Source organism: Microcaecilia unicolor, chromosome 1 (assembly GCF_901765095.1).
Source record: "Microcaecilia unicolor chromosome 1, aMicUni1.1, whole genome shotgun sequence".
Classification (NCBI taxonomy): Eukaryota; Metazoa; Chordata; class Amphibia; order Gymnophiona; family Siphonopidae; genus Microcaecilia; species Microcaecilia unicolor.
Window position 1 is genome coordinate 364,950,307 of NC_044031.1, and position 24,845 is coordinate 364,975,151.

Consider the following 24,845-nt stretch of genomic DNA (forward strand, 5'->3'; position numbering starts at 1 on the left):
AGACAGTGGGATGGAGGGAAGGATAGGAGATGTTGGATCCAGGGGGCAGAGGGAAAGGAGAGATGTTGGACAGTGGCTGGGTGGAAGGAAGTGAAGAGATTGAGGAATTTTGGATGGGGGGAGGAGAGAGAGAGATGTGGGAGCAAAAGACCCCTATAGAAGGCAGTATTCAGACCTAACTTCAAAAGTTACAGACTCAGGCCAACTTCAGCTCTTATACTAGGGTCTATTGCATTAATAGCCTCAGACCTGTGTGCAGTGAAAAGGACATTGCTAAATATGGCCAAGGTTGCATCTCAGCAAAAACAACTTCAACAACCATCTTGTTAATAAAAAAAACTGTGACTTCATGGTGAGAACAACTCTGCTCTCGGCACCTGTGGCCTGGTGTTTAGGTTCTCCAAATTACAACATTAGAAAGTCCCAAACGTATTTTACTAGATCAGGAGACTTGTTTTATCCAAGAAAAGGGTATACGAAGCAGCTGAAAAAAAAAGCTAAGATACTTATCTGTAGCAGGTATTCTCCGAGGATAGCAGGCTTTATATTCTCACAAGTGATTCACACCAACCCGCATTGCTCGGTCCAGCAAATATCGAGCGCCACAAAAGCTCTGCTTATACGTTTTATAAGCATAAGCAGAGCTTTGTGCAGCTCGAGACATGCTCCATGCAACACGCGCGTGCCTTCCCACCAGCCGCATGAACGTGATCTCCTCAGTTTAATACTACAGCAAAAATAAAATAAAAATAACAAAGGAGAAAACTCTAAAGGGAGGTGGGAGGGATTGTAAGAATATAAAGCTTGCTGTCCTCAGAGAATACCTGCTACAGGTAAGTATCTTCGCTTTCTCCAAAGAAAAGCAGGCTTATGTATTCTTACAAGTTGGGAAACTCTTGAATCCAGGCTCACCAAAAACTAACATTGGCCAATTAGGCCTCGCAACGGCGAACATATAACACAGATTAACCTAAAACTATATAAGATCTGAATGACAGTGTAGCTTGGAACAGAATAAAACAGGTATAGGAGGGTGGAGTTGGATTTTACACCCAAACAGATTCTGCAACACTGTCACGTCAGGTACCCTGCTCAAGGCAGTAGTGAATGTCTGGACTCAGGACCAAGTTGCAGCCTTGCAAATTTCTTAAATGAAGGCTGACCTCAAGTGGGCTACCGACAAAGCCATGACATGATCCTCTAGGGCCAGCCCAGTCTGGGAATGTTAAGGAAATTGCAATCTGCCAGCCAACTAGAAATGGTGCATTTCCCGATGGCGACCCTCATCCTGTTGGGATCAAAAGAAAAAAGTTGGGCAGAATGTCTGTGGAGCCTAGTACACTCCATGTAGCAGGCCAATGCTCGCCTGCAATTCAAGGTTTGCAAGCTGCTTTCGCCAGGATGGGCATGAGGTTGGGGAAAGAATATTGGCAAGACAATCGACTGGTTCAGATGGAACTCTGACACTACCTTTGGTAGGAACTTAGAGTGTGGAGGACTACTCTGTTGTGATGAAACTTAGTATAAAGTGTATCCACCTGATGCTCACTGACTCCACAAGCTGAAGTAACAGCCACAAAGAAAACGACCTTTCAGGTCAAGTACTTCAGATGGCAGGAATTCAGTGGCTCGAAAGGAGCTTTCATCAGTTGGGTGAAAATGACGTTGAGATCCCATGACACTGGTGAAGGTCTGACAGGGGGCTTTGAGAAAAGCAAACTGTCATGAAGCGAACAACTAAGGCAGTCCAGATATTGGCTTATCCTCTACAAGTTAATGATAAGCACTAATTGCACTAAGGTGAACCTTTACTGAGTTGTTCATGAGACCAGACTCTGATAGGTGTAGATGATATTCAAGTAGGGCCTGTGTAGAGGGGGGGGGGGGGGGGGGGGGGAATCTAGGGATTTGCTCTCACACCAGATGGTAAACCTCCTCCATTTGAAAGAATAGCACCTCTTAGTGGAGTCTTTCCTGGAAGGAAGCAAGACTCAGAAGACACCCTCCAAAAGACCCAAGGAAGCAAATTCTAGGCTCTCAATAACCAAGAAGTGAGAGCCAGAGACTGGAGAATGGATGTAGAAGCTACCCCTCATTCTGTATGATGAGGGTGAGAAAACACTCCAATCTCCACGGTTCTTCGGAGGATAACTCCAGAAGTAAAGGGAACCATATCAACCGCTGCTAGTATGGTGTGATCAGAATCATGGTTCCGTGGTCTTGCTTGAGTTTCAACAAAGTTTTCCCACTAGCAATATGGGAGGATATGCATACTGAAGACATGTCCCCCAATTGAGGAGGAAGACATTTGACACTAGTCTGTCATGGGCCTGAAGAGATATCATCATGTGGTTTTCGATTTGGTCAGCGACCTTGAATTGATTTGCTCTTTTTCTGACCACTGACAGGTCAGTAGTGGAACAAACAAAAGGAAGGTCCAAATCTCCCGTAAAGTAAGACACAAACCATAAAAAAGGCGGAAGATGAACCAAAACAGACCAGAAAAACCATAGGGAGTAAGAGCACCAGAAAAGTTTAATAGGACCCTACACGGTCCGTGTTTCAGCCAACAGGCCTTCTTCAGGGGTCTGCTCTCTAAATACCTTTCTCTCAGAGTGCCGCAGGCTGGGCAGCACACCTCCCACTTCACAGCTACTTCAATCTGTCAGTAGTGACCCATTAAATGCATAAGTTAAAAGCTCAGACTTAAAATGCCTGAGCACTGCATTTTCTGTACTTTATGCTTAAAGCTGCATCTTACTGTCTAAAGGCTCAAACTTAGAAAGCCTGACAGTTTCATCTTTCTGTACTTCGAGGTCACGCTGTTCCAGCAAGGAGTGCTCTTCCCCCGCCCTGGCAGAAATGGTGCCACTAATTCTACATTCACAAGGGCACTGAGAGAGCATACATAGTTTAAGAGCGGAGATGTTTTTAGGTCTTAGATAGCACTATGGTAAACATGGGTACTGGGGAAATTCCTATAACATAATGGCGTCTATAATCTTCTGTAAAAGAACCTTGGAGGTGCTGAAGTTCTATAAACATTATTCTGTACTAGTAAAAAAGGCCCATTTCTTAACGCAATGAAACGGGTGCTAGCTATGTAATGAGTTCCTGCCATTAATGTTTCCACGGTTGTATTCTGAATATAATTGTTGTTTACATGTGTAAGATTTCTTTATATACAATATTTTTTGTGTAATAGGAGCAGATTCTGAAGAATCATGCAATCCCATCAGTGACAAATACATGTCAGCAAATGAGTCCAAACTACCCAAACCACCGGGCAGTGCCAAAACATATGCCCAAAATCCAGATATATGCAAAAGCAAATCCCACAGTCCTAAGTAAAAATGACAAAATATCCTATATAGAACTAGGACTCTCTTTGTTAACATAAACCGAGGCTAATAGCTGATGCTCCAAACAAAATACTTTTTAGTATACACATTTATTGCAGCTATTACTCAATGGTGAAAGAGTGCCCTCAGAAACAACCATTCATTTAAAGGCAATATAATTTCTTTTGCCAAGGTGGCATAGCACCTCTTTCATTGGGCCACTCTTGTGCATATATACAGTGGTGGAAATAAGTATTTGATCCCTTGCTGATTTTGTAAGTTTGCCCACTGACAAAGACATGAGCAGCCCATAATTGAAGGGTAGGTTATTGGTAACAGTGAGAGATAGCACATCACAAATTAAATCCGGAAAATCACATTGTGGAAAGTATATGAATTTATTTGCATTCTGCAGAGGGAAATAAGTATTTAATCCCTCTGGCAAACAAGACCTAATTCTTGGTGGCAAAACCCTTGTTGGCAAGCACAGCGGTCAGACGTCTTCTGTAGTTGATGATGAGGTTTGCACACATGTCAGGAGGAATTTTGGTCCACTCCTCTTTGCAGATCATCTCTAAATCATTAAGAGTTCTGGGCTGTCGCTTGGCAACTCGCAGCTTCAGCTCCCTCCATAAGTTTTCAATGGGATTAAGGTCTGGTGACTGGCTAGGCCACTCCATGACCCTAATGTGCTTCTTCCTGAGCCACTCCTTTGTTGCCTTGGCTGTATGTTTGGGTCATTGTCGTGCTGGAAGACCCAGCCACGACCCATTTTTAAGGCCCTGGCGGAGGGAAGGAGGTTGTCACTCAGAATTGTACGGTACATGGCCCCATCCATTCTCCCATTGATGCGGTGAAGTAGTCCTGTGCCCTTAGCAGAGAAACACCCCCAAAACATAACATTTCCACCTCCATGCTTGACAGTGGGGACGGTGTTCTTTGGGTCATAGGCAGCATTTCTCTTCCTCCAAACACGGCGAGTTGAGTTCATGCCAAAGAGCTCAATTTTTGTCTCATCTGACCACAGCACTTTCTCCCAATCACTCTCGGCATCATCCAGGTGTTCACTGGCAAACTTCAGACGGGCCGTCACATGTGCCTTCCGGAGCAGGGGGACCTTGCGGGCACTGCAGGATTGCAATCCGTTATGTCGTAATGTGTTACCAATGGTTTTCGTGGTGACAGTGGTCCCAGCTGCCTTGAGATCATTGACAAGTTCCCCCCTTGTAGTTGTAGGCTGATTTCTAACCTTCCTCATGATCAAGGATACCCCACGAGGTGAGATTTTGCGTGGAGCCCCAGATCTTTGTCGATTGACAGTCATTTTGTACTTCTTCCATTTTCTTACTATGGCACCAACAGTTGTCTCCTTCTCGCCCAGCGTCTTACTGATGGTTTTGTAGCCCATTCCAGCCTTGTGCAGGTGTATGATCTTGTCCCTGACATCCTTAGACAGCTCCTTGCTCTTGGCCATTTTGTAGAGGTTAGAGTCTGACTGATTCACTGAGTCTGTGGACAGGTGTCTTTCATACAGGTGACCATTGCCGACAGCTGTCTGTCATGCAGGTAACGAGTTGATTTGGAGCATCTACCTGGTCTGTAGGGGCCAGATCTCTTACTGGTTGGTGGGGGATCAAATACTTATTTCCCTCTGCAGAATGCAAATAAATTCATATACTTTCCACAATGTGATTTTCCGGATTTAATTTGTGATGTGCTATCTCTCACTGTTACCAATAACCTACCCTTCAATTATGGGCTGCTCATGTCTTTGTCAGTGGGCAAACTTACAAAATCAGCAAGGGATCAAATACTTATTTCCACCACTGTGTATATATATATATATATATATATATATATATATGCTATTTCCTCAGTTGATAGTGCTATAACAAAACATTGTGCTAAATCAAAAAAACGTGTACTTATCTTAAAACGTTTTTCAGAATTTTTTTGAGTCCAATCAGTCACTCTTCCAGACTGAATAAAAGGCTTCCCCTGAAAACGCCCGACTCCGCGGGTTTCAACAATCTTTCTTCAGGGACTCGGGTTAAACGCTTGGGTAGCAGCCATTCTCTCACGGCTGCATGTGTATGCCCAAGCATTGCCTTAAGAGTCCCACATTTAGGGTAAGCTCCAGATGATGACAAGCTCACGTAGCAGGCTCGGTGCAGTGAGATGTATAAGAGGAAAGTAAATTTATAAAGCATTTCAAAACCGTTGAATGCTCACTGTATGTTTGTGCATGCCCATGATAAAGTCTTGCAGCTGAGGAGTCTTAAGACGCACCTGCAAGTCTGAAGACCACTGAGCTGCTTACTCAGGCATAATCAATCTCCTCTGCTGTGGCTTACAGGAATTTATGATGAAAGCTGAGGGGGATCTGCATCTGGAATCCTAAGAGTCAGGGCCTCTGATAGAGTCTCTTGTACATCTTCTGTGTGAGATCAGTCCACTCCAGTGATTGAACATAGTGCCTGAGCATAAAGTATGCAAAATAATCCTGATAATCCTGGGACAGTAATGAGAATTCTCTCTGTAATTCCAGACAGTGCTTTAGATTCAGTATGCTCACATACCAGAATGTACAAGGAACACAGACATTGGCTGCCATGGCTGGTCTAAGTGGGTGGGGAATATGAAATGGGGCTATATCCCTGGTAGTTGCTGATGGTACTGTGACTCTATAAAGACTGCTTTTAATTGAGCCAGAAGCCCAAAGGAGCAGGGAGAAGATGCTGGACTAAAATAACAGCTGGCCCAGTTGAGAGGAGGATGGCCGCCAACTGAGTGGACCAGAGCATAGCTGGCTCCGGCGACCCGCTCAGAAGATCAAAAGACCAACCTTGATGCTGCTCCATGTGATCTCCACACCAGTCCTCTGTAGCTCCCCGTCGGGTCAAGTCCCCAGGGAGGCAATGGTGGCGGTGGAGCAGGGAAGGCGAGGCTCGTCCCTCACCCAAGGTGCTGGAGACCCTGGCTTCCCCCTGCACGTGCTGGATTCATACGCCTCTGCTGGGCCCAGTTTAGGTGGCAATCCTAAGGCAGTGATGGCGGCTACGGGGAAAGAGAGACAAGGATGGTTTTCCCAGAGTATGGAGGACATCCGCCCCCTCTCCATGTTCTTACCCATTGGAGAGACCCCTACAGACTCAAGCGATCCTGAGGTGGCACCGGCATCTGCTGGTGGCAATGAGACAGGGATGACTCTCCCACAGCGTAGAGGACCTCTGATCCATCAGAGAGGCACTGCAATCCCAGGCGGAGACCAAGACCTAATCAACTAGCGACCCACATCCAGCAAGGTGGCAACTGCGGTGACTGTGGAGCTGGGACAACCGTTCGTCAGCATGGATCGACAGGCACCAAGGGCTCGGCAGTTTCTCCAGAGGTGATCCTGGTGAGTGGCAGCTTAATTTTGAAGCAACACTTGGGAGACACGCAATAAAGGCTGGGGAAGACAGATCCATTGGACCATCAAGAACAGACTGGGAGCTGTGATGCTGCTCTTGGTAGCTCGCTAGAGTGGGAACTTGAGGCCTGGCTCATCCTGCCCCCCCCTTTTTTTTTTTCTTTTCCTCCCCCTGCATGACAAGAGGCTACCCTGAGGGAATCCTTTTGAGACTGTTTGAGGCAAGGCCAATGCTTGGCTTGTGGCTGCTTGCACCCGGACTAGGCACTCCTTTCGGTGAGCTCCTAAGACACTGAAACCTCACTATCAACGTATCCTTCAACAAAGATCGCTGGCAACAATGCAATCCTAACCTCACTTACAGACTAAAGACATCAACAGCACCTTGGGGGGGGGGGGGGGCTTTGCCAGCCACTTAGGGGTTACTTACTGACCCCAGAGACCTAATCCTCTTCCTATTATATTGATCTGACCATCACATCAGCTCAAAAAAGCTACCGCCATGCAGTGGCTCACATTGCTTTGCTTAGCCCTTTTGGGCATCTTGGGTGGCAATTTACCAGATAGCTCGGGGCTTAGCCCTATTCCCATGGTCTATAATCCCTCTAGAAAACCCTGGACTAGGAAACACCCTAACTTTAGCAACAGACACTCACTAGTCACTGCCAATATATACCTCCAAAATACCAACACGTTTACAGGCCAAAACCAAAGATCCAAAACAAACTATAGACAATCCTCACTTCAACACCGTTGCTTTCTTCTGAACTTAACTAGACATATCTTCTCCTTGAAGCTAATGTTTCACCTCATTCCTGTCCCCACTACTTATATAAATGCCAGGTCTGTAGAGAAGAAGACTCTCATACTCCGGAATCTTCAGATCTGGGCTTTTATTTATCTCGGAAACATGGATTACAGAGGTCAACAGCCCAATTTTGCCTCACTTATGCCCTCCTGGATATGACATTCTTCATTCTCCAAGACAAGGTAAAAAAGGGTGGTGGACTTGCACTTATTTTAAGAGTTTTTCCATGTATCTTTAGCTAGTTCAGGGGTCTTCCCTGAACTATAAAACATGCTGTGCAAATTCTACGATGATTCAAAGGAGGCAAGTCAAATCGCCCTACTCCTTATTTACCATCCGCCAGGGTCTCGGTCCAAGGCAAAACAGTCACTCCTAGAGATTACTTCCTCTGCCATGTCCCAAGTCTCCAAAATTATCCTCCTGGGAGATTTAAGTCTACACTTGGGAGAATTATGCTGACATCAATGTCCACAATTTCAAATCATTCCTAAAAGACTGCGAGCTATTTTTTCCAAGGGTGCAACTCATGAACAAGGCCACATGCTAGACTTCATGTCCTCCTATCCTACTGGTTTGATCAGCTCATTTGAATGGAAGCTGGTATCATGGTCAGATCACTTCCAATTCGACTTTACTATTGATCTCTGTATGTCGAGCTTAAACAAGCACAAGCCAGTTAATCTCATATCTACTAGAGGTAAAATCAATGAGGCCAACTTCTGGTCTGAGCTGAGAGATTCCCTTACCCCCTGTATTCCTACACAAGACTTGGTTAAATCCCTCTGGAACACCAATGTGTTAGCCATGCTGGATAATATTGCTCCACTTACTACTAAAAAGATCAAGAAGACCAAACACTTTCAATGGTTTTCAGAAGAACTAGCCAACCTGAAACAGAAATGTCGACACCTTGAAAAACAATGGAGAAAGAACAAAGACATGACTAACAAACTTAAATGGAAATCTGCCTTCCAGTGCTATAAGGTTACCGATTACAAATGACAGTACTAAAGCAGTCTAATAGGTCAAGAGATTCTTAACAATAAAAAACTCTTCTCGTTAGTTAAAAGCCTAACTTCCGCTAATCCAGGTGGCTATGCACATCAAGCATGTCCATCCGCACAAGAACTGGCTGATCATTTCGTCATTAAGATCATTTAAATCAGGACAGAGCTATCTAAAGCCAATCCAACTAAGGAAAACAGACTAAGCTCAAATTCAGTCTCAAGTACTGGGGATTCTCCAATCTAGGGTACAAGTCTGACCAGAACCGGGAATTCTTAGAACCATTAACATTTGAGGAAGGGAGATCGCTATTGTTGAAATGCTCACGAGAACACTGCCCAAAACCCTTGCTCCCATCCTTCCCTGCTGAAGCAATTCTTTGGTTACTAGACAGTCTCAATGGACTGTTAAAATCTGGCTCCCTTCCTTTAGATATTGGCAAAATTGTTCTCACTCCGCTATTGAAGGGTTCTGTTTTTGACGTAACATCGGCTGCAAACTATCGTCCAGTGGCTAGTATACATCTTTTTACCAAAATATTAGAAACCTACATTAGCAAACAATTCTCCTTATATCTGGAAAAATGTACTATTCTACATTGTTCACAATTTGACTTCATACCTGCACACAGTACGGAAACCTTGTTACTAGTCCTAATTACATACGTCAAACAACATATATGTAAAGGAGACCGAGTAATACTTCTCCAATTAAATATCTCTGCGGAATTTGATGCAGTGGATCACGCAATGCTTCTGGAATGCCTGGATCCTATAGAAATAACAGATACTGTTCTCAAATGGTTCAGTGAATTCCTTTCAAACTGAAGCTATTCTGTCAAGCAAAATAATCAACTTTCCAACTACTGGTCGCCTAACTGTGGGGTTCCTCAGTGTTCCTCGCTCTCAACCATCCTGCTCAATTTCTTGTCATCCCTCAGTTCAATACATAGACTCAACGGGCTTCTACTATCACACGATGTTGACATCCTACTTCTCCTACCAGTGACTTCTTCAAATAAAAACCCAACTCAGTCAGTAACTGCCGGCCTGAATGCTGTTAGCACTTGGGCCCTGACCAATAAACTAAAACTGAATGAGAACAAAATCAAGGTTCTGTGGTTCCGGAATCAGGGAGCTGTAGTTCCATCTTCAATAACATTGTCCAATGGTCAAAACTTTGTAGTGGAGTCAGAAACCAAAGTGTTAGGGGTTGTGCTTGATTCCTCACTCACGTTCTCCTCATATATTAACCGGTTGTGGAAGAAATCTTTATTCAAAATGAGACAGCTTCATCTAATCAGATCTCTTTTTGAACAAAAAAATCTTTGGTCTGCTGGTTCAAATGCTAACCCTATCATATCTGGATTACTGTGATGTCTTATTTCTTGGTATTAAGTGTCAAAATCAGAAAAAATTGCAGATCGTACAGAACACTGCTGCCAGACTAATATTCAAATTGAATAGATATGTTTGATAAGAACATATTTCTTATCAAATTTCACTGGCTTCCCATATCAGACAGAATCAGGTTTAAAATTGCCTGTTTAGTTTTTCATATCTTACAGGGTTTCACACCAGAACTGCTAAGTACAATGGCATCACTATGTTTGGCCCAGTCCAACAGACAAAGAACAATTAGCTCTAGCAACACTGTTTCATAAGGCAATTCGATAATCAGAAGATCTTTGGCTCTCTATTTTCTGTACTTGGGGTTACAATATGGAACTCTCTACCTACTGCCATCAGAACAGGTAATAGCTACCTTAGCTTCTGGAAGAGGCTAAAAACCTCTCTTCCTTAAGTCTGTTTCATAACAATCATTACGATGCCTGACTTCATATTATTCATCTGTTTTTCTTATAAGGTTCTTATGTCTCATGCACTTTAACAGTTTCTGCTTTGTCACACCTATTATGTAAACGGCACTGAACCCTGGTAAGGGGATTTTAGCGTTATACAAGATCTGATTTGATTCACCATACTTTCATCGGTGAGGAGCTGCAGAAGATAGAACACGCCCCGCTGTGCTCAACATGCAAAAGTGCTATGTCCTTGTCCAGGTGGGAAGGTGGGATTATCTCTAATAGACAAGTAGAGGGTTGTGGAAACAGAAAAATGGTAGTGCCTACACAGCTAATGCCACACCTCCCTGTTGGATCTCAGAAAAGGAAAGGCCTACAAAGTACCAGGTGGCAAGTCCACAGTGGTATGAAGCACAACACTATAGTGGAGATTCAGTATTAGTTGAGTTTCCTGAGATGACCAGTCGTTTATGTGGCACATGTCACTGGCCACATTGAGGTATCTATGATTACGCAGAACCATACCACTGAGAGCCTGTGGAGTCTGCAGGACACATAATGGCAAACAAGGCTTTTTCCCCCATGTCAAAACCCACCGAATTGCATGTTCATCTCTCTTGGAAAGAAAAATGGGCAGCATCTGAAACAGATAAAGCTATTTCGGTGACACGAGCATATTAAATGAATACGCCCTCAAAGGGACATGGGAAAGGCCGCCCAGGTTTATAATTTCCCATAAGTATCATTCATCAGCGTGCAAACAGTAAGGGAATATAAGGTGGGCAAGTCCACTGGCAAAATCACCCCCAAATATTTCAGGAACTGCTCTGCCCACATAAAATGAAAGAGTCCCGTCCACTGTGTATAAGAATGATCGGGAGAGCCATGGATTTAGTCAAATTCAAAGCAAACCCAGATGTGAGGACTCACAGCAAAGAAGGCAAAGACTTGGGTGGCCTGGTCAATATAAGCATCAGATCATCTGCATACAGGAGCATCCCTGGCTTCCAAAATAGTCACTCCAGGTATGCTCCTGTCTCCATCAATGACCGTATCAATGGCTCAAGAGATAAAACAAATAAAAAGAATGACAAGGGGCATCCCTGCCGCACTCCTCTAGAAATGGAAAAATGGGGAGTTCACTCCTCATTAACCATTAATCTTGCCAAGGGATCGAGATAAGTCTTTATAGCCTGGAAATACCAGCCTTGAATCCCCCCCACCCTATCCAACACACTAAACAGATGTGAAAACAGAACCTTATCAAAGGCTTTCTCACCATCTAAGTTAAGAGCCAAAGCAGGATGTCATGAGCCTTACAACAACACATAGCTAACAATTTTCCAAACACTGACCACCGACTGGCGCTCTCTAATGAAGTCTATTTGTGACCCTCCCACCAGCTGGAGTAAATACTCTGCCAGCTGACTCGCAAATATTTTGAAGAGAAGTTTAATGTCCACATTAAGTAAAGATACTGGCTAATAAGATTCAGTCAATTCCTTTGGTTTATTCAGTTTGAGGATTAAAGTTATTAAAGATGTATTTTCACAGTGGGGGTAGGCGCCCTGAGCTACCACCTCTATGTAATAAGCTAAAAGAGGTTTCACTAAGGGCACTTGTAAAATTCCCGAGTATCCATCTTCCCCAGAGCTGAATAAGTTTTCAAGGATTTAATAGCTACATGGAGTTCCTTCACCTGAAGAGGATTATTCAGAGCAAGCTCTGCCTCTGGTGATAATTTGGGGAAGTTAGCTTTTTCCAAAAAAAGCTCTGAATCGCCTCAGGGGAAACTGTGGGCCCCCTCTCAAGTAAGCAATAGCTGCGAAATCTGGTCACTAAGTGTGGTAACAATCCCAGAAAAATCCTTCACTGAAGGAATCGCTCGAGACCTGCCCCAGGATTTAACCACATGAGCTAAAAGGCATCCCGTTTTGTTCCCATATTTAAAACAGCGATATTTCCTATAAACAAGTCTACAGGTAGTATGTTCATGTATTAGAGTATTACAATAACCCTGTACAGAAATCTGGGTCTATTTATTACTACTAGTGGGGGGCTCTTACATAACGCTGTTTCGCCTGGTGCAACTGCTTCTCCATTTGAACAATCCCTGCTGCTATTTTCCTATTCCTGCTGCAAACATATTCTATTATGTCCCCCTGAAGCATGGCCTTAGCCACGCTCCAGAACAACAAAGGTTGGGTCTCATGTTGAGCATTGTTAAAAACAGTTTTGCAAATGCTTAGAATGATATTTAGTAAAACCAGACAAGGTAATGTTACAAGATCTCCCCAGGGCCCACATCCACTGATTTAATCATTGAAAACATAAGACTGATACACCAAATATAGTCTTAGTCTAAAATAGGTCCCATGGGCCCTGGATAGATGTATGATATCCTTATCAGTGGGGTGAAGGAGCCTCTAGAGGTCCACAAGATTCAATACTGTAGCAAAGTTGTTAAGAACCCTGGACCCCCAGAATCTCCGACTCCCAGCCTGATACCCAAAGTGATCAAGACCAGGGTCCATCACCTTATTCAGATCTCCTACCACTACCAGATCTTGGGTTTGATATGGCGGCAATTATTTGAAAAGATTAGAATTAAAATGTGCATCAAAGGGGGTGGGGCCATACACTATTAATAAACAGAACTCCTTCCCCTGCACCTATATTTCAAGAGCATGTAACAACCGTATCCTTGAACAGAAGTGCAGCCTTGTAGGAGAGAGTTTTATGGAAGAGTACTGCCACTACCCCCCACCCCCATGATGGTTGCTAGAGGAGGAGTAAAAAAACATCCCCCAGCAATTGATGCTGCAATTTCTGGTGCTCACCATCTGTGAGCCTCATTTCCTGGAGGCAAGCAATACCTACATGATAATGTTTCACGACAAACAAAATCTTAGATCTTTTAATAGGGGATGTAAACCAAGAAGCTATATGACAGACAGAAATCATCAGGGCCAGTATGAAACCAGATAGCGTCTCTAATATAGTTCTTCAAATGCGCCCCCAGGGTGCCTGGCCTTCACCACAAGGATCCCCAAACACTCCAGTCTTCCAGGATGGCTCCAGCACTCAACCCACAGCGGGATCCTATTACCTTTCCATAGCTGTGACATGGTACCGGGTACAGTAGCTAACCAGACACCCTCCTTACCCAACTGCCAAATCCCCGCGCCCCCTTCCTGCCACCCTAGCCCTCCCCTCTACCCTGCTACACCTAGAATCCCACCATGAAAAAGCCCTAAACAAATCCCACCACACCATGGTGCAGTGGAAGTTAAAGTCATTCTGATGCATGGTGCCCTGCACACCCCCAAACTCCCTGACCCTACATTCAGCACAATATTATATCCCCTGTCAGTGTTATACAGTTACACGATCATCCAACTATTCAAACAATGCGTTTAACAAACCAGGTATCAGCAATTAAAACAATACACCACGCATCCAAAAAAACTCAGATGGGAACCACCTCTGCGTCTTATGAGTGATTTAGACAATCCTGAGCTGCTTGAGGTGCTTCAATAACTTGCCAGCATCCATCTATGTAGATTTTGAGAATAGCAGGATACAAAACTATAAAGTGAATCTGTTTATTGCATAATGTAGAGCATATAGGGGAGAATTTTCTTCTGTGTTTTTGAAGCACCACCGAGTAATCCTGGAAACTTTTCATTGGTTCTTCCTCATGCTGTAATTAGTCTTTTTTTTAACATAGTAACATAGTAGATGACGGCAGAAAAAGACCTGCACGGTCCATCCAGTCTGCCCAACAAGATAACTCATATGTGCTAATTTTTGTGCATACTCTACTTTGATTTGTACCTGTGTTCTTCAGGGCACAGACCATATAAGTCTGCCCAGCACTATCCCCGCCTCCTAACCACAAGCCCCGCCTCCCAACCACCGGCTCTGGCACAGCCTTTTTTTTAAGTGGAATCCGCAGAATATCTCCTCTTTACGGACATAATCATGCACCTTGAGTATAACAACACGTGGTCTATAACAGCCTTCCTGCTTCCATCAAATTAGGTGGGCCCGCTCTAAACATAAAGGTCCCGCGCTGTCAGAAAGTGCAAATTCAGATTTACACCAGGTCTCCAGTAAAGCTGGCAACATACATTCAAGTAAACTTTCAGGAAGTCCCACGAGAGATTTTCCAGCTCATCTATCTGGGTCTCTAGGCGGGTAAGCGCTTTTTCAGCCTGGTTCCTACATCTTCCACAGCAGAGATGTGCTGTTCAAGTTTCCCCATTCTTTGGGTCATCTCTGTGAGGACTGTTAGCAAGCTGACCCGAGAGCTGCCCAAGATGTGGCTCCAAGGCCCTCCTGACCACCTCAGTAAGTTGCTGCAACTGTTGGTTCATTTTATCCTCTCCGCACCACGGTTTCTCTTTTTCTGTTTTACCGTATTTTCCCAGATATCTGAATCTCCAGCCAGGTGATAAACTTGTCCATGTAGTGAGGAAGAAGTTATTATCGCAGTTCAGGTATCCAAAATGCACTCATACAGGGAAATGGGGCCAAGAGGAACGGGAGGCCTGAAGAGAGACTAAAGCACATCTTTTCTCCCTAATGCATCTCATGATCTCCTCCCAGAAACAAATTATAAGCAAGTACTTAGCTTTAGGATGTCCAACGTGAATACAAAAAGCTGGAAACAGTAGCCAAGAAAACTGGCAAATTCCCAATAACAGCCCCGTTTTTCTGAGGCTTCATCAGGGTAATACATGTTTTATTTGAACATTAGGTATAACATTCCTTATGTAATAAATCAGGCAACACTAGTTCCATGTTCTTTTGCAAAATCAACAGACTTAAGTTAAACTTGACGACTGTTCAGTGCATACCTGCCTTTGTGGACATTCCAACCATGCTCTTCTTTTTCTTCCAGAAGCTGATGTCATTTTTGAATGCAAGAAAATCAAATAAGAGCTGCAAATAAAGATTAATAATGTAATATGAATTAACATTTAGAATAGCATAAAAAAAACTCACATGCATATTACAAAAATATTTTTAAAGGGTAAGCCTTTTGAACCTACAGTAGCGTAAAGGATGGGAAAATTAGGTTCTTACCTTGGTAATATTCTTTCCTTTAGTCACAGCAGATGAATCCATTAACTGATGGGTTGTATCCGCCTACCAGCAGGTGGAGATAGAGAACACTGAAAAACCATAGTACCTCTTGGACGGCTAGCCCCAACTGCCTTCAGTATTTGAGATTTCCAAAGCAGAGTGAACCATAAAGGTATAACAACATAACCTTTCCTCACAACGAACAATCGCCCCAGAACAGGGAGGGACGATCTCAACCTCCTGTAGTAGAACATCATGTAGAAATTCTCATAACTGTTTTCCAACTTCTCCCCATGAGATTTATATCTGCATGAAAGTTCTGAACAAAAAACAACGTCAGACAGGGAGGGATCATGGATTCATCTGCTGTGACTAAAGGAAAGAAAAATTACCAAGGTAAGAACCTAATTTTCCTTTCCTTGTCATCAGCAGCAGATGAATCCATTAACTGATGGGATGTACAAAAGCAATCCTTAATTAGGGTGGGAACAGGTCACACCACGAGCCAATACTTGCTCCAAAAACAGCGTCCTGCTTCGCTGCAACATCCTGTCTGTAATGCTAGACAAAAGAGAGCTGAGAAGCCCAAGTAGCCGCACTACAGATCTCTTGAAAAGAGAGAGTACACCCGTTTCAGCCCATGAGGAGGAAATCGCTCTCATGGAATGCGCCTTAAACGCTTCAGGCGGAGACCGACCTGAAAGCAGATACGCAGCAAAAATGACTTCCTTGAGCCAACGGGCTATAGTGGCCTTAGACGCCGGGCCTCCACGGCGAGGACCTGACAACAAGACAAAAAGGTGATCAGAAGTCCTGAAGTCATTTGACATCTGTAGATACTGCAACAGCGCCCTGTGGACATCCAGAAGATGTAACTGTCCAAAAGAGTCCGGGAACTCTTCCCTAGAAAAGGAAGGAAAAAAAATGGGCTAGTTCAGGTGAAACGCTGAAACCACCTTAGGCAGGAAGGAAGGCACTATATGTACTGTTACTCTGGGCTCCGAGAATTGCAGAAAGGGTCCCGACAGAACAGCGCCTTTGAGCAGGGACTGTCTTTCTTCTATGTTTGTACAGCGCTGCGTATGCCTTGTAGCGCTATAGAAATGCTAAATAGTAGTAGTAGTAGTAGTAGCCTAGACACGCGTCTAGCCGATGTCATGGCCACCAAAAAGACTGTCTTGAGAGTCATATCCTTCTCCAAAGCTTGCTTAAGCGGCTCGAAGGGCGAACACTGAAGAGCCTTCAACACCAGCCCCAGGTTCCAGGCCAAACAGGGCAACCGGACAGGAGGACGGAGCCTAAGCACCCCTCTGAGAAATCGGGCAATGTCTGGATGAGCAGCAAGGGACAAGCCAGCGACCTTCCCTCGATAGCATAATGCTGCCACTTGCACCCGCAGGGAATTGTAAGCCAGGCCTTTTTGTAAGCCCTCCTGCAAAAAGTCCAGCACTGTCGAGACTGTAGCCCGCGTGGGTGTGATCGCCTTTGAAACACCCCACGCCTCAAATTTGCGCCAGATCAGAGCATAAGCTGCGGAGGTGGACCGCTTGCGGGCCTGCAAGAGAGTAGAGATGACCTTGTTAGAGTAGCCATGGTCTCTCAATTGCGCCCTCTCAATAGCCAGGCCGTAAGACCAAATCGGCAGGGATCCTCCATAGACACCGGACCCTAAACCAACAGGTTCGGCACCAGGGGCAAATGCACCGGAGCATCCACCAACATCTGGCGGAGATCCGCAAAACACGGACACCTTGGCCAATCTGCAGCGATGAGAATCGCCAGACCTCGGTGCTGTCGAATCTGCAGTAGGACTCGCCCTATCAGGGGCCAAGGAGGGAACACATACAGGAGCTTCGAGGGCCAGGGTTGGGCCAGAGCATCCAACCCCGCCGAGTGAGGATCTCTCCTTCTGCTGAAAAAGCGAGGTACCTTGGCGTTTGCACTTGACGGCATTAGATCCATTCCGGGAGTCCCCCATTTGGCACACATCTGAAGAAAAACTTCTGCCAGTTCCCATTCCGCCAGGTCAATTTGATGCCTGCTGAGAAAAAAGGCTTTCATGTTGCTCTGACCTGCTATGTGAGCTACCGACAGAAGCTGTAGGTGTAGCTCGGCCAAGTGGCAAATCTGGGCAGCCTCCGCAGCCAGGGCCCTGCACTGAGTGCCTCCCTGACGATTTATATATGCCACCGCTGTCGTGTTGTCTGACAGAACCCGGACAGCAAGCCCCTTCAGAGTCTTTTGAAAGGCCATAAGAGCCTGGAATATCGCTCTCAGTTCCAAGCGACTGATAGACCACCCCACTTCCATGGGTTTCCACAGACCCTGAGCATAGCTTCCCTGGCAATACGCTCCCAAGTCTATAAGGCTGGAATCCATTATCACCAGGCACCAAGAAGGAAGCGCAAGAGGCATTCCTTGGCGCAGCATCCTGTCGGAGAGCCACCACTCCATACTGAGTCGGGCTGCAGGGAGCAATGTTAGTCTGCGTTGATATTCCTGGGACATCAGAGACCATTGTTGAAGCAGGGCAATCTGCAGAGGCCTCATATGAGCTCTCGCCCAAGGAACCACCCCCAAGGTGGCCGTCATCGACCCCAGCAGCTTGACAAAGTTCCAAGCTCGCGGGCGAGGCATCCGCAGGAGCAGACGGACCTGATTCTGAAGCTTGCACCACCTTTGGTTGGGGAGAAAGACAAACCCTGATGCCGTGTCGAACTGGACCCCCAAATACTCGAGAGACTGAGAGGGAGTCAGGTGACTTTTGGGTATATTGACCACCCAGCCTAGCTGTGTCAAGACGACTCTTGGTTGCCGAATCCGCTCTGATGAGCCTGTCGTCGAGATAAGGATGAACTCTGATACCCTCTCGCCTGAAACAGGCAGCTACGACCACCATTACCTTGGAAAAGGTATGGGGAGCTGTGGCTAGGCCGAAAGGCAAGGCCTGAAACTGGAAATGCTTTCCCAACACCGCAAAGCGGAGGAACCGCTGGTATGGAGGCCAGATAAGAAGGTGCAAATAAGCTTCTTTTAGGTCCAGAGACGTGAGAAACTCTCCTGGCTGTACCGCTGCAATGACGGAGCGCAGGGTTTCCATGCGAAAATGTCGTACTCTGAGAACCTCGTTGACTCTTCGTAAGTTGAGGATCAGTGTGAAAGACCCGCCTTTTCAAGGCACGACAAAATTAATGGAATAGCGGCCGTAGCCGCATTCGGCGGGAGGCACCAGGATCACCACCCCGAGGTGCAGCAAGACTTGTAAGGTCTCCTCTACTGCCGCCCATTTTACGGCAGTGTCGCATCGGGATTCCACAAACACGTCTCTCACCGGGGCACCGAATTCCAGTCGGTAACCTTCTCTGATCAGGTCCAGGACCCACTCATCCAAGGTAATCTTGGTCCACTCCTCTAGAAAGAGGGAAAGACGTCCTCCTATTGCAGGCAAGGAGGAGTGAACCGGCGTCCCATCATTGTGGAGGACGCCCCTGAACTACTGGCCTTGAACCGGCCCCTGCGGAACGTTTGTTCGAGCGAAAGGAGCTCCTCTGCTGAAAACGGGCACATTGAGAAAACCCAGCAGAGTGCCCCGGGCGATACCTGCGAGCTTCACGGAAGCGAGGTCTGGAAGAGGAGGGAAACATAGAACCCTTGGAAGAAGGCCTCGGCCTACCCTCAGGTAACCTCTGGGGTTTATATTCCCCCAGGTCTTTCACAATCTTCTCCAATTCCTCTCCAAATAACAGGAGGCCCCAAAAGGGAAGCCTCACCAGTCTTTGCTTAGAAGCCATGTCAGCCGCCCAATGCCGCAGCCAAAGAAGGCGGAGGGTGGACACCGCCACAGACATCTGTTTAGCCGAAGCTCTGAACAGATCATAAAGGGCGTCAGCCAAAAACGACAGGGCCGACTCCATCAGCGGGGCAACCTCAGAAAGGGGGCCCGCACCATCAATGGGCTGTTCCACCGCCTGCTGTAGCCAGGAAAGACATGCCCGGGCTGCATAGGAACTGCAAACAGACGCCCTCAAGGCAAGGCCCGCAATTTCAAAGGCCCGCTTCAGCGTGGACTCCAGCCGCCGGTCCTGCATGTCTTTCAAAGTGACCCCTCCCTCTACTGGGAGAGTGGTCTTTTTAGTCACCGCCGTGACCAATGCATCCACTTTAGGCATTCCCAAAGGGGCCAAGTGCTCCTCACGCAGAGGGTAAAGCTGACCCATAGCCCTGGCCACTTTCAAAGGCCCATCAGGGTCAGACCACTGAGCAGAAATAAGCTCTTGGATGGAGTCATGCACCGGAAAGGCCCGAGTAGGCTTCTTAGTACTCGCCATCCTAAGATTAACAGAGGAGGCCTCGCCTTCAGCAGGATCATCAATCGAGAGGACCTGCAAGGCGTCAGTAATGAGAGCTGGCAGCTCGTCGCGTTGGAAAATCCAGACCGTATTGGGATCATCCAAATCCAGTGGCAAACAGGCACCCTCCTCTGGATCATCCGTCCCTGAGGGCCTGCCATATCCCTCAGACTCTCCACAGCCCGACCACGGCGGTGGGGGGGGGGACCAGGATGCAACGCAGTGTCAGACACCTGCGGCACAGCTCTTTTCAGCATGAAAGCCTTATGCATAAAAAGCACAAACTCAGGGGAGAAAAACTCACCCTGACCCTCCGCCTCCGAATAAGGAGAAACGAATGTAGGAGCTCCTCTGGCAGCCTGTAAACGAGGCGTCCCCCTGCATTCAGACTCCTCCACAACCGCGAGGGTCGAGACATGCGGCGCTTCCAAAATTGTGCCCGCTGCCAGCTCCATCGAGCGGGAAGAAACATCGCTCGCCATGCTCATACTAGCGAGAGCGTCTAAGGAACACGTTTTACACAGCCCCGCTGCTGATCTGCGCTTACCACAACGGGAGCAGCGCTTAACTCCTTCAGCAGTCATTGTCCGACAGGACGGGAATATAGCAATAAAATGGCGGCTTCGTGCCAAAACTTACCCCGATCGGAACGGCGTCCGCGGGACCTCCCAGAGGAGCTGGGCACCACTCTCACCTCAGAGGACCGAGTCAACGAGCTCCAGTCAAGCTGCACAGAACCAGAATCACTGGAAAAAGCCTTAGAACAGCCACGCAGTAAAAGCACGCTCTTTTTTTTTTTTTTTTTAACGCTGTGAGGAAAGTTGGAGGCAGGCAGCAACAGAGGGACTCCGGGAGGCGGGGGGAATGGGTAAGGCAGGGAAAGGGCGAACCTATATGCCTTTAAAGTGGGCACCACCAGCCACAACACCTCTGCTCAACTGGCAAAGCACAGGAGCCACCCCAGGCAGTCTGAAATCCAGGAGCTGATCAAGCTACGTCCACACCTGCTGGGAGATAGAGAAATACTGAAGGCAGTTGGGGCTAGCCGTCCAAGAGGCACTATGGTTTTTCAGTGCTCTCTATCTCCACCTGCTGGTAGGCGGATACAACCCATCAGTTAATGGATTCATCTGCTGCTGATGACAAGGAAACATTATTTTCTTGCAGGACATCATACTTGGACTGTCATATCACTGTAAAGCAAACCTAGGATTATTTTAAAGAAGCCATAAGTTCTGTCATTCAATGGTTCTACAGGTATGAAATCAAACTCTAACTATCATACTATAAAATACATGGTCTGTACAATTCACTAATGATTTGTTCACAACAGTGATACTTATCCAATAGCTATATGGATAGTGGCTGAATATTGGTGACTATTTGTAGAGTTAAGCAAAACACTCATGCTCTACCCTGGCACTATCCTGCAGGAATGGTCCTTAAGAATTTTCAGAAGCACTATTCTTCAGACAGTTAGACAATTCAGTAAGATGGACGTTGTATGTATAAATATTAGTGTACAATAGCATTAATGTTTATACACACAATACTAAGCAACAGAGCTTTTTCATGAGACCCTAGGGTACAGGCTCCCAAACCTGGTCCTGGAGGCACCCCAGCCAGTCAGGTTTTCAGGATATCCACAATGAATATTCATGAGAGAGGTCTGCATGCACTGCCTCCACTGCATGCAAATCTCTTTCATGAATATTCATTGTAGATATCCTGAACATATGACTGGCTGGGGTGCCTCCAGGTTTGGGAACCACTGCCCTAGGGAGTAAACTGATGGGAATATGGGAAGAGTTCTGGATAACTGAAAGAGACATAACATGACCATCACCCCCTCCCTGGGTAAGTCCAAAGTGAATTAGAACTGGGCAGGGGCATAACCAGTAGTACATTTTTTTTGAGGTGGGGGAGTGAAGCCAAAGGTGGATTGAAAGGGCCAGACATTCTCTCCCCCTTCCCCTCATGTCTCCGAAAAAGCATTAAAAAAATACCTTTGCTGGCGGGGATGCCAAGCCCCACTAGCCTTGGAGGTCTCCTGTGCAAGTCCTACATGTGCTGTCAGAGCAGCGCTGAAGTCAGCGGCACACTTCAGCCATGACGTTAGCGCTCCCACACATGCTCACTGTACTGAGCTTGCATGAAAGAGCCAGCATCGGCAGCCGAAGCACACCTGCTGACTTAAGTGCTGCTCAGACAGTACATGCGGGGCTTGTGCAGGAGATCTCTTTGGCTAGTGACCTTAGCATCCCCGCCAGCCATTAAAAGCAGGCCTCCCCCAGTGGCTATGCCACTGGTACTGGGCCAACTATAGGGCCAAGTTCAAAGTCTTACTGACTTAATAGGGAGCGATTTCATTTAAAAATTACATGTCTTTCTGCCCAGCAGCTAAGGGTACAGAAATAGAGTACCTCTGATCCAACCATGGTGAGGGTAGAATGTACCTATTTACGTTTTCGTAAATTGTTAAAAGCTCTTTTTTTTTTAAATTTACTTAACGTAATTTTGGTGATTAATATTCTGGATAGAGATTTTAATTTATGATTATGTTTTTTGTATATTTACTAGTAATGGCCTAATTTTATTTTATAATTCACACTGATCCTAAATGGTATACAGCAGAATATAAATTTTGTATTGTATTGTAACTGGAGACCAGTGAAAGAATAAGAGCAGCCAATTCTGGAGATGAGGACAATTGTTAACCAAATAAAGGACATGCAGGAATAGTTAAGGTCCAGTAACACTGAGGATGTCTCCCTCAATCTAATGGAATGAGGCTGGCAAAAATCTCATGAGTATCTGTGGACAGAATGAAGGGAGCAAGTTAAAATATACAAGGGCCAAATTAAAACTGAGGGAAAAGAATTTTACTCGAAGGAAACAGCTGACGGTAATAATCCAACTAGAGATATCTTTAGGATTGTTAGAAATCTTACTAAAGTTCCAGGACAATAGAAAACATTGACCCTGACAAAAGATTTTGCCGAGGTGTTTCAGTTAAAAATAAAAATATTGGAAAGCATTCCAAATCAGTCAGATAAGGAAGGAGTATTTAAGATGGAGGACAATGAGCTAAAAGTGGGGAAGAGCCCAGGAGGACCATTTTTGGCTCTCTTTTATGCCTACCAGTAGTCAACTGGTAGATAAACTGATAAAGAAGTTTACCAAAGGTAACTGCCATTTGGAGGCCAGTTTGATAAAAAAAAATCTGCCAGTTCAATTTGTGGAGAGAACAGCAGTTTGATAAATTTATCATTACAAGAAAGATCATTTCCAGATATCATAGCTGCTCTTTTAAAATGAGAAAATCTGGGTGATTGAAACTGTGTAATTTACTACCGAAAGGCTAATTTAGTTATGTTAACCAAGATTATAGAGGCAGTGGTGGCTATTCAGTTACCGGAATATCTGTAACACGGTATTAGACCGAATGCAGTCTAGACTCAGAGCATCACTCAGTACACAGAAAGTTAGCTGTATTGATAACCAAAATGCACTTCTTTTAGACAAAAGGAAGTCTTTTTAATGCAGCTCCATTTATCAGATGTTTTTGACCCGGTTAACCATGATATTTTGCTTTACAGTGAGATAGATAGAGAGGGCCAACTAATGAATTGGTTTAAGGGATTTCTAAAGAATAAATCTTTTCAAGTTCTTTGGAAAAATGAGCCCTCAGACATATGGCACATGCAGCAGGGTCTCCCCCCTCTCATCAATTATGTTTTTATCTATTATATTAATAGATTAGGTCTTGTCACTTTCTGTATTTGAGCACCAAGCTCTAAAGAAAAGAGTCAAACATTTCTCCAATTGCGATACTATGAATGCCATTTGTGTTAATGTGTATCCTTGCCCAAAAGTGTATATTGGGAAAACTAAAAGGAAGGTGTTTATAGTTTAGAACCAGACTTATACAGCACAAGAGCTGCCTTAAAAGGAAGATCATCACAGATCCTTTGGTACCTCACTGTATTGAACAAAACCATTCCTTCCAACAGCTGAGATTTTGTGTGCTCAAGGTTATTAAAAGTTTTTAGCACAGAAAGTCTGTGGATGATACTCTTTTAAAGGAAGCACAGAAAACGATCTATGATCTGCGTGTAATTATAATAGCATAGTAAATGACGGCAGATAAAGACCTTACGGTCCATCCAGTCTGCCCAACAAGATACTTTATATGTATACCCGAGTTTGATTTGTCCGTGCCTTTCTCAGGGCACAAACCGTAGAAGTCTGCCCAGCACTGTTCTTGTACTAAGTTCAGAAACTAACGTCGAAGCCCCTTAAAATATACACTCCAGCCCATCCCTATTTAGTCACGATCAGGGCACTAAAAGCTCTGAAGCTAACATCGAAACCCCTTAAAATTTACACTCAAGCCCATCCTTATCTATTCAGTCACACCGGTTTCGCTTCCCAATTACTGGCATTGCCACTCAATCTCCGCTAAGATTCCGTGGATCCATTCCTTCTAAACAGGATTCCTTTGTGGTTATCCCACGCATGACTGAATTTCATTACTATTTTCATCTCCACCACCTTCCACATATCCACCACACTCTCCATGAAAAAATACTTCCTGTAACCTTTGAGTTCTTGTACCAAGTAGAGCGCTGCCGAGATAGGAACTCGGACCAGGTTCTGCTTGGCGGCTGGACAATCCCGGGTTTCACCTGCGCTGACCGCTGTTCCCCAGAGGTTGAGCCCATAGGTGCGGGCGGCCTGCAGGGCTTATGAGATAGAGCAGGAAGCGGGGTGATGAACTTGACGGCCAGACAGGCAGCAGGCAGAGTGATCCAGGTACAGGCAGAGTCAGTAGGCAGGCAGCAGGTCAAGAGAGTAATCCAGGTACAGGCAAGGTCAGGAGGCAGGCAGCTGACACAAGAGTAATCCAGGTACAGAAGAGTCAGAAGGCAGGCAGCAGACATGAGAGTAATCCAGGTACAGGCTAAGTCAGCAACGAAGAACAAAGTACAGGAGAAGCACACTACTGAGCAAGTAACACCTACCAAAGTGAGTC

At 45.5% G+C, this 24,845-nt stretch overlaps 1 protein-coding gene across 1 annotated transcript in view; it reads right to left on the reverse strand.

Moving 5' to 3' along the window:
• Nucleotides 1-24,845, reverse strand: part of CLPTM1L (CLPTM1 like) — a 346,065-nt gene that overhangs the window by 168,306 nt on the left and 152,914 nt on the right. The window contains exon 8 of the mRNA XM_030209834.1: nt 15,233-15,317. Within this exon, the coding sequence (XP_030065694.1) occupies nt 15,233-15,317 (85 nt within the window). The remainder of the gene's footprint in view (nt 1-15,232; nt 15,318-24,845) is intronic.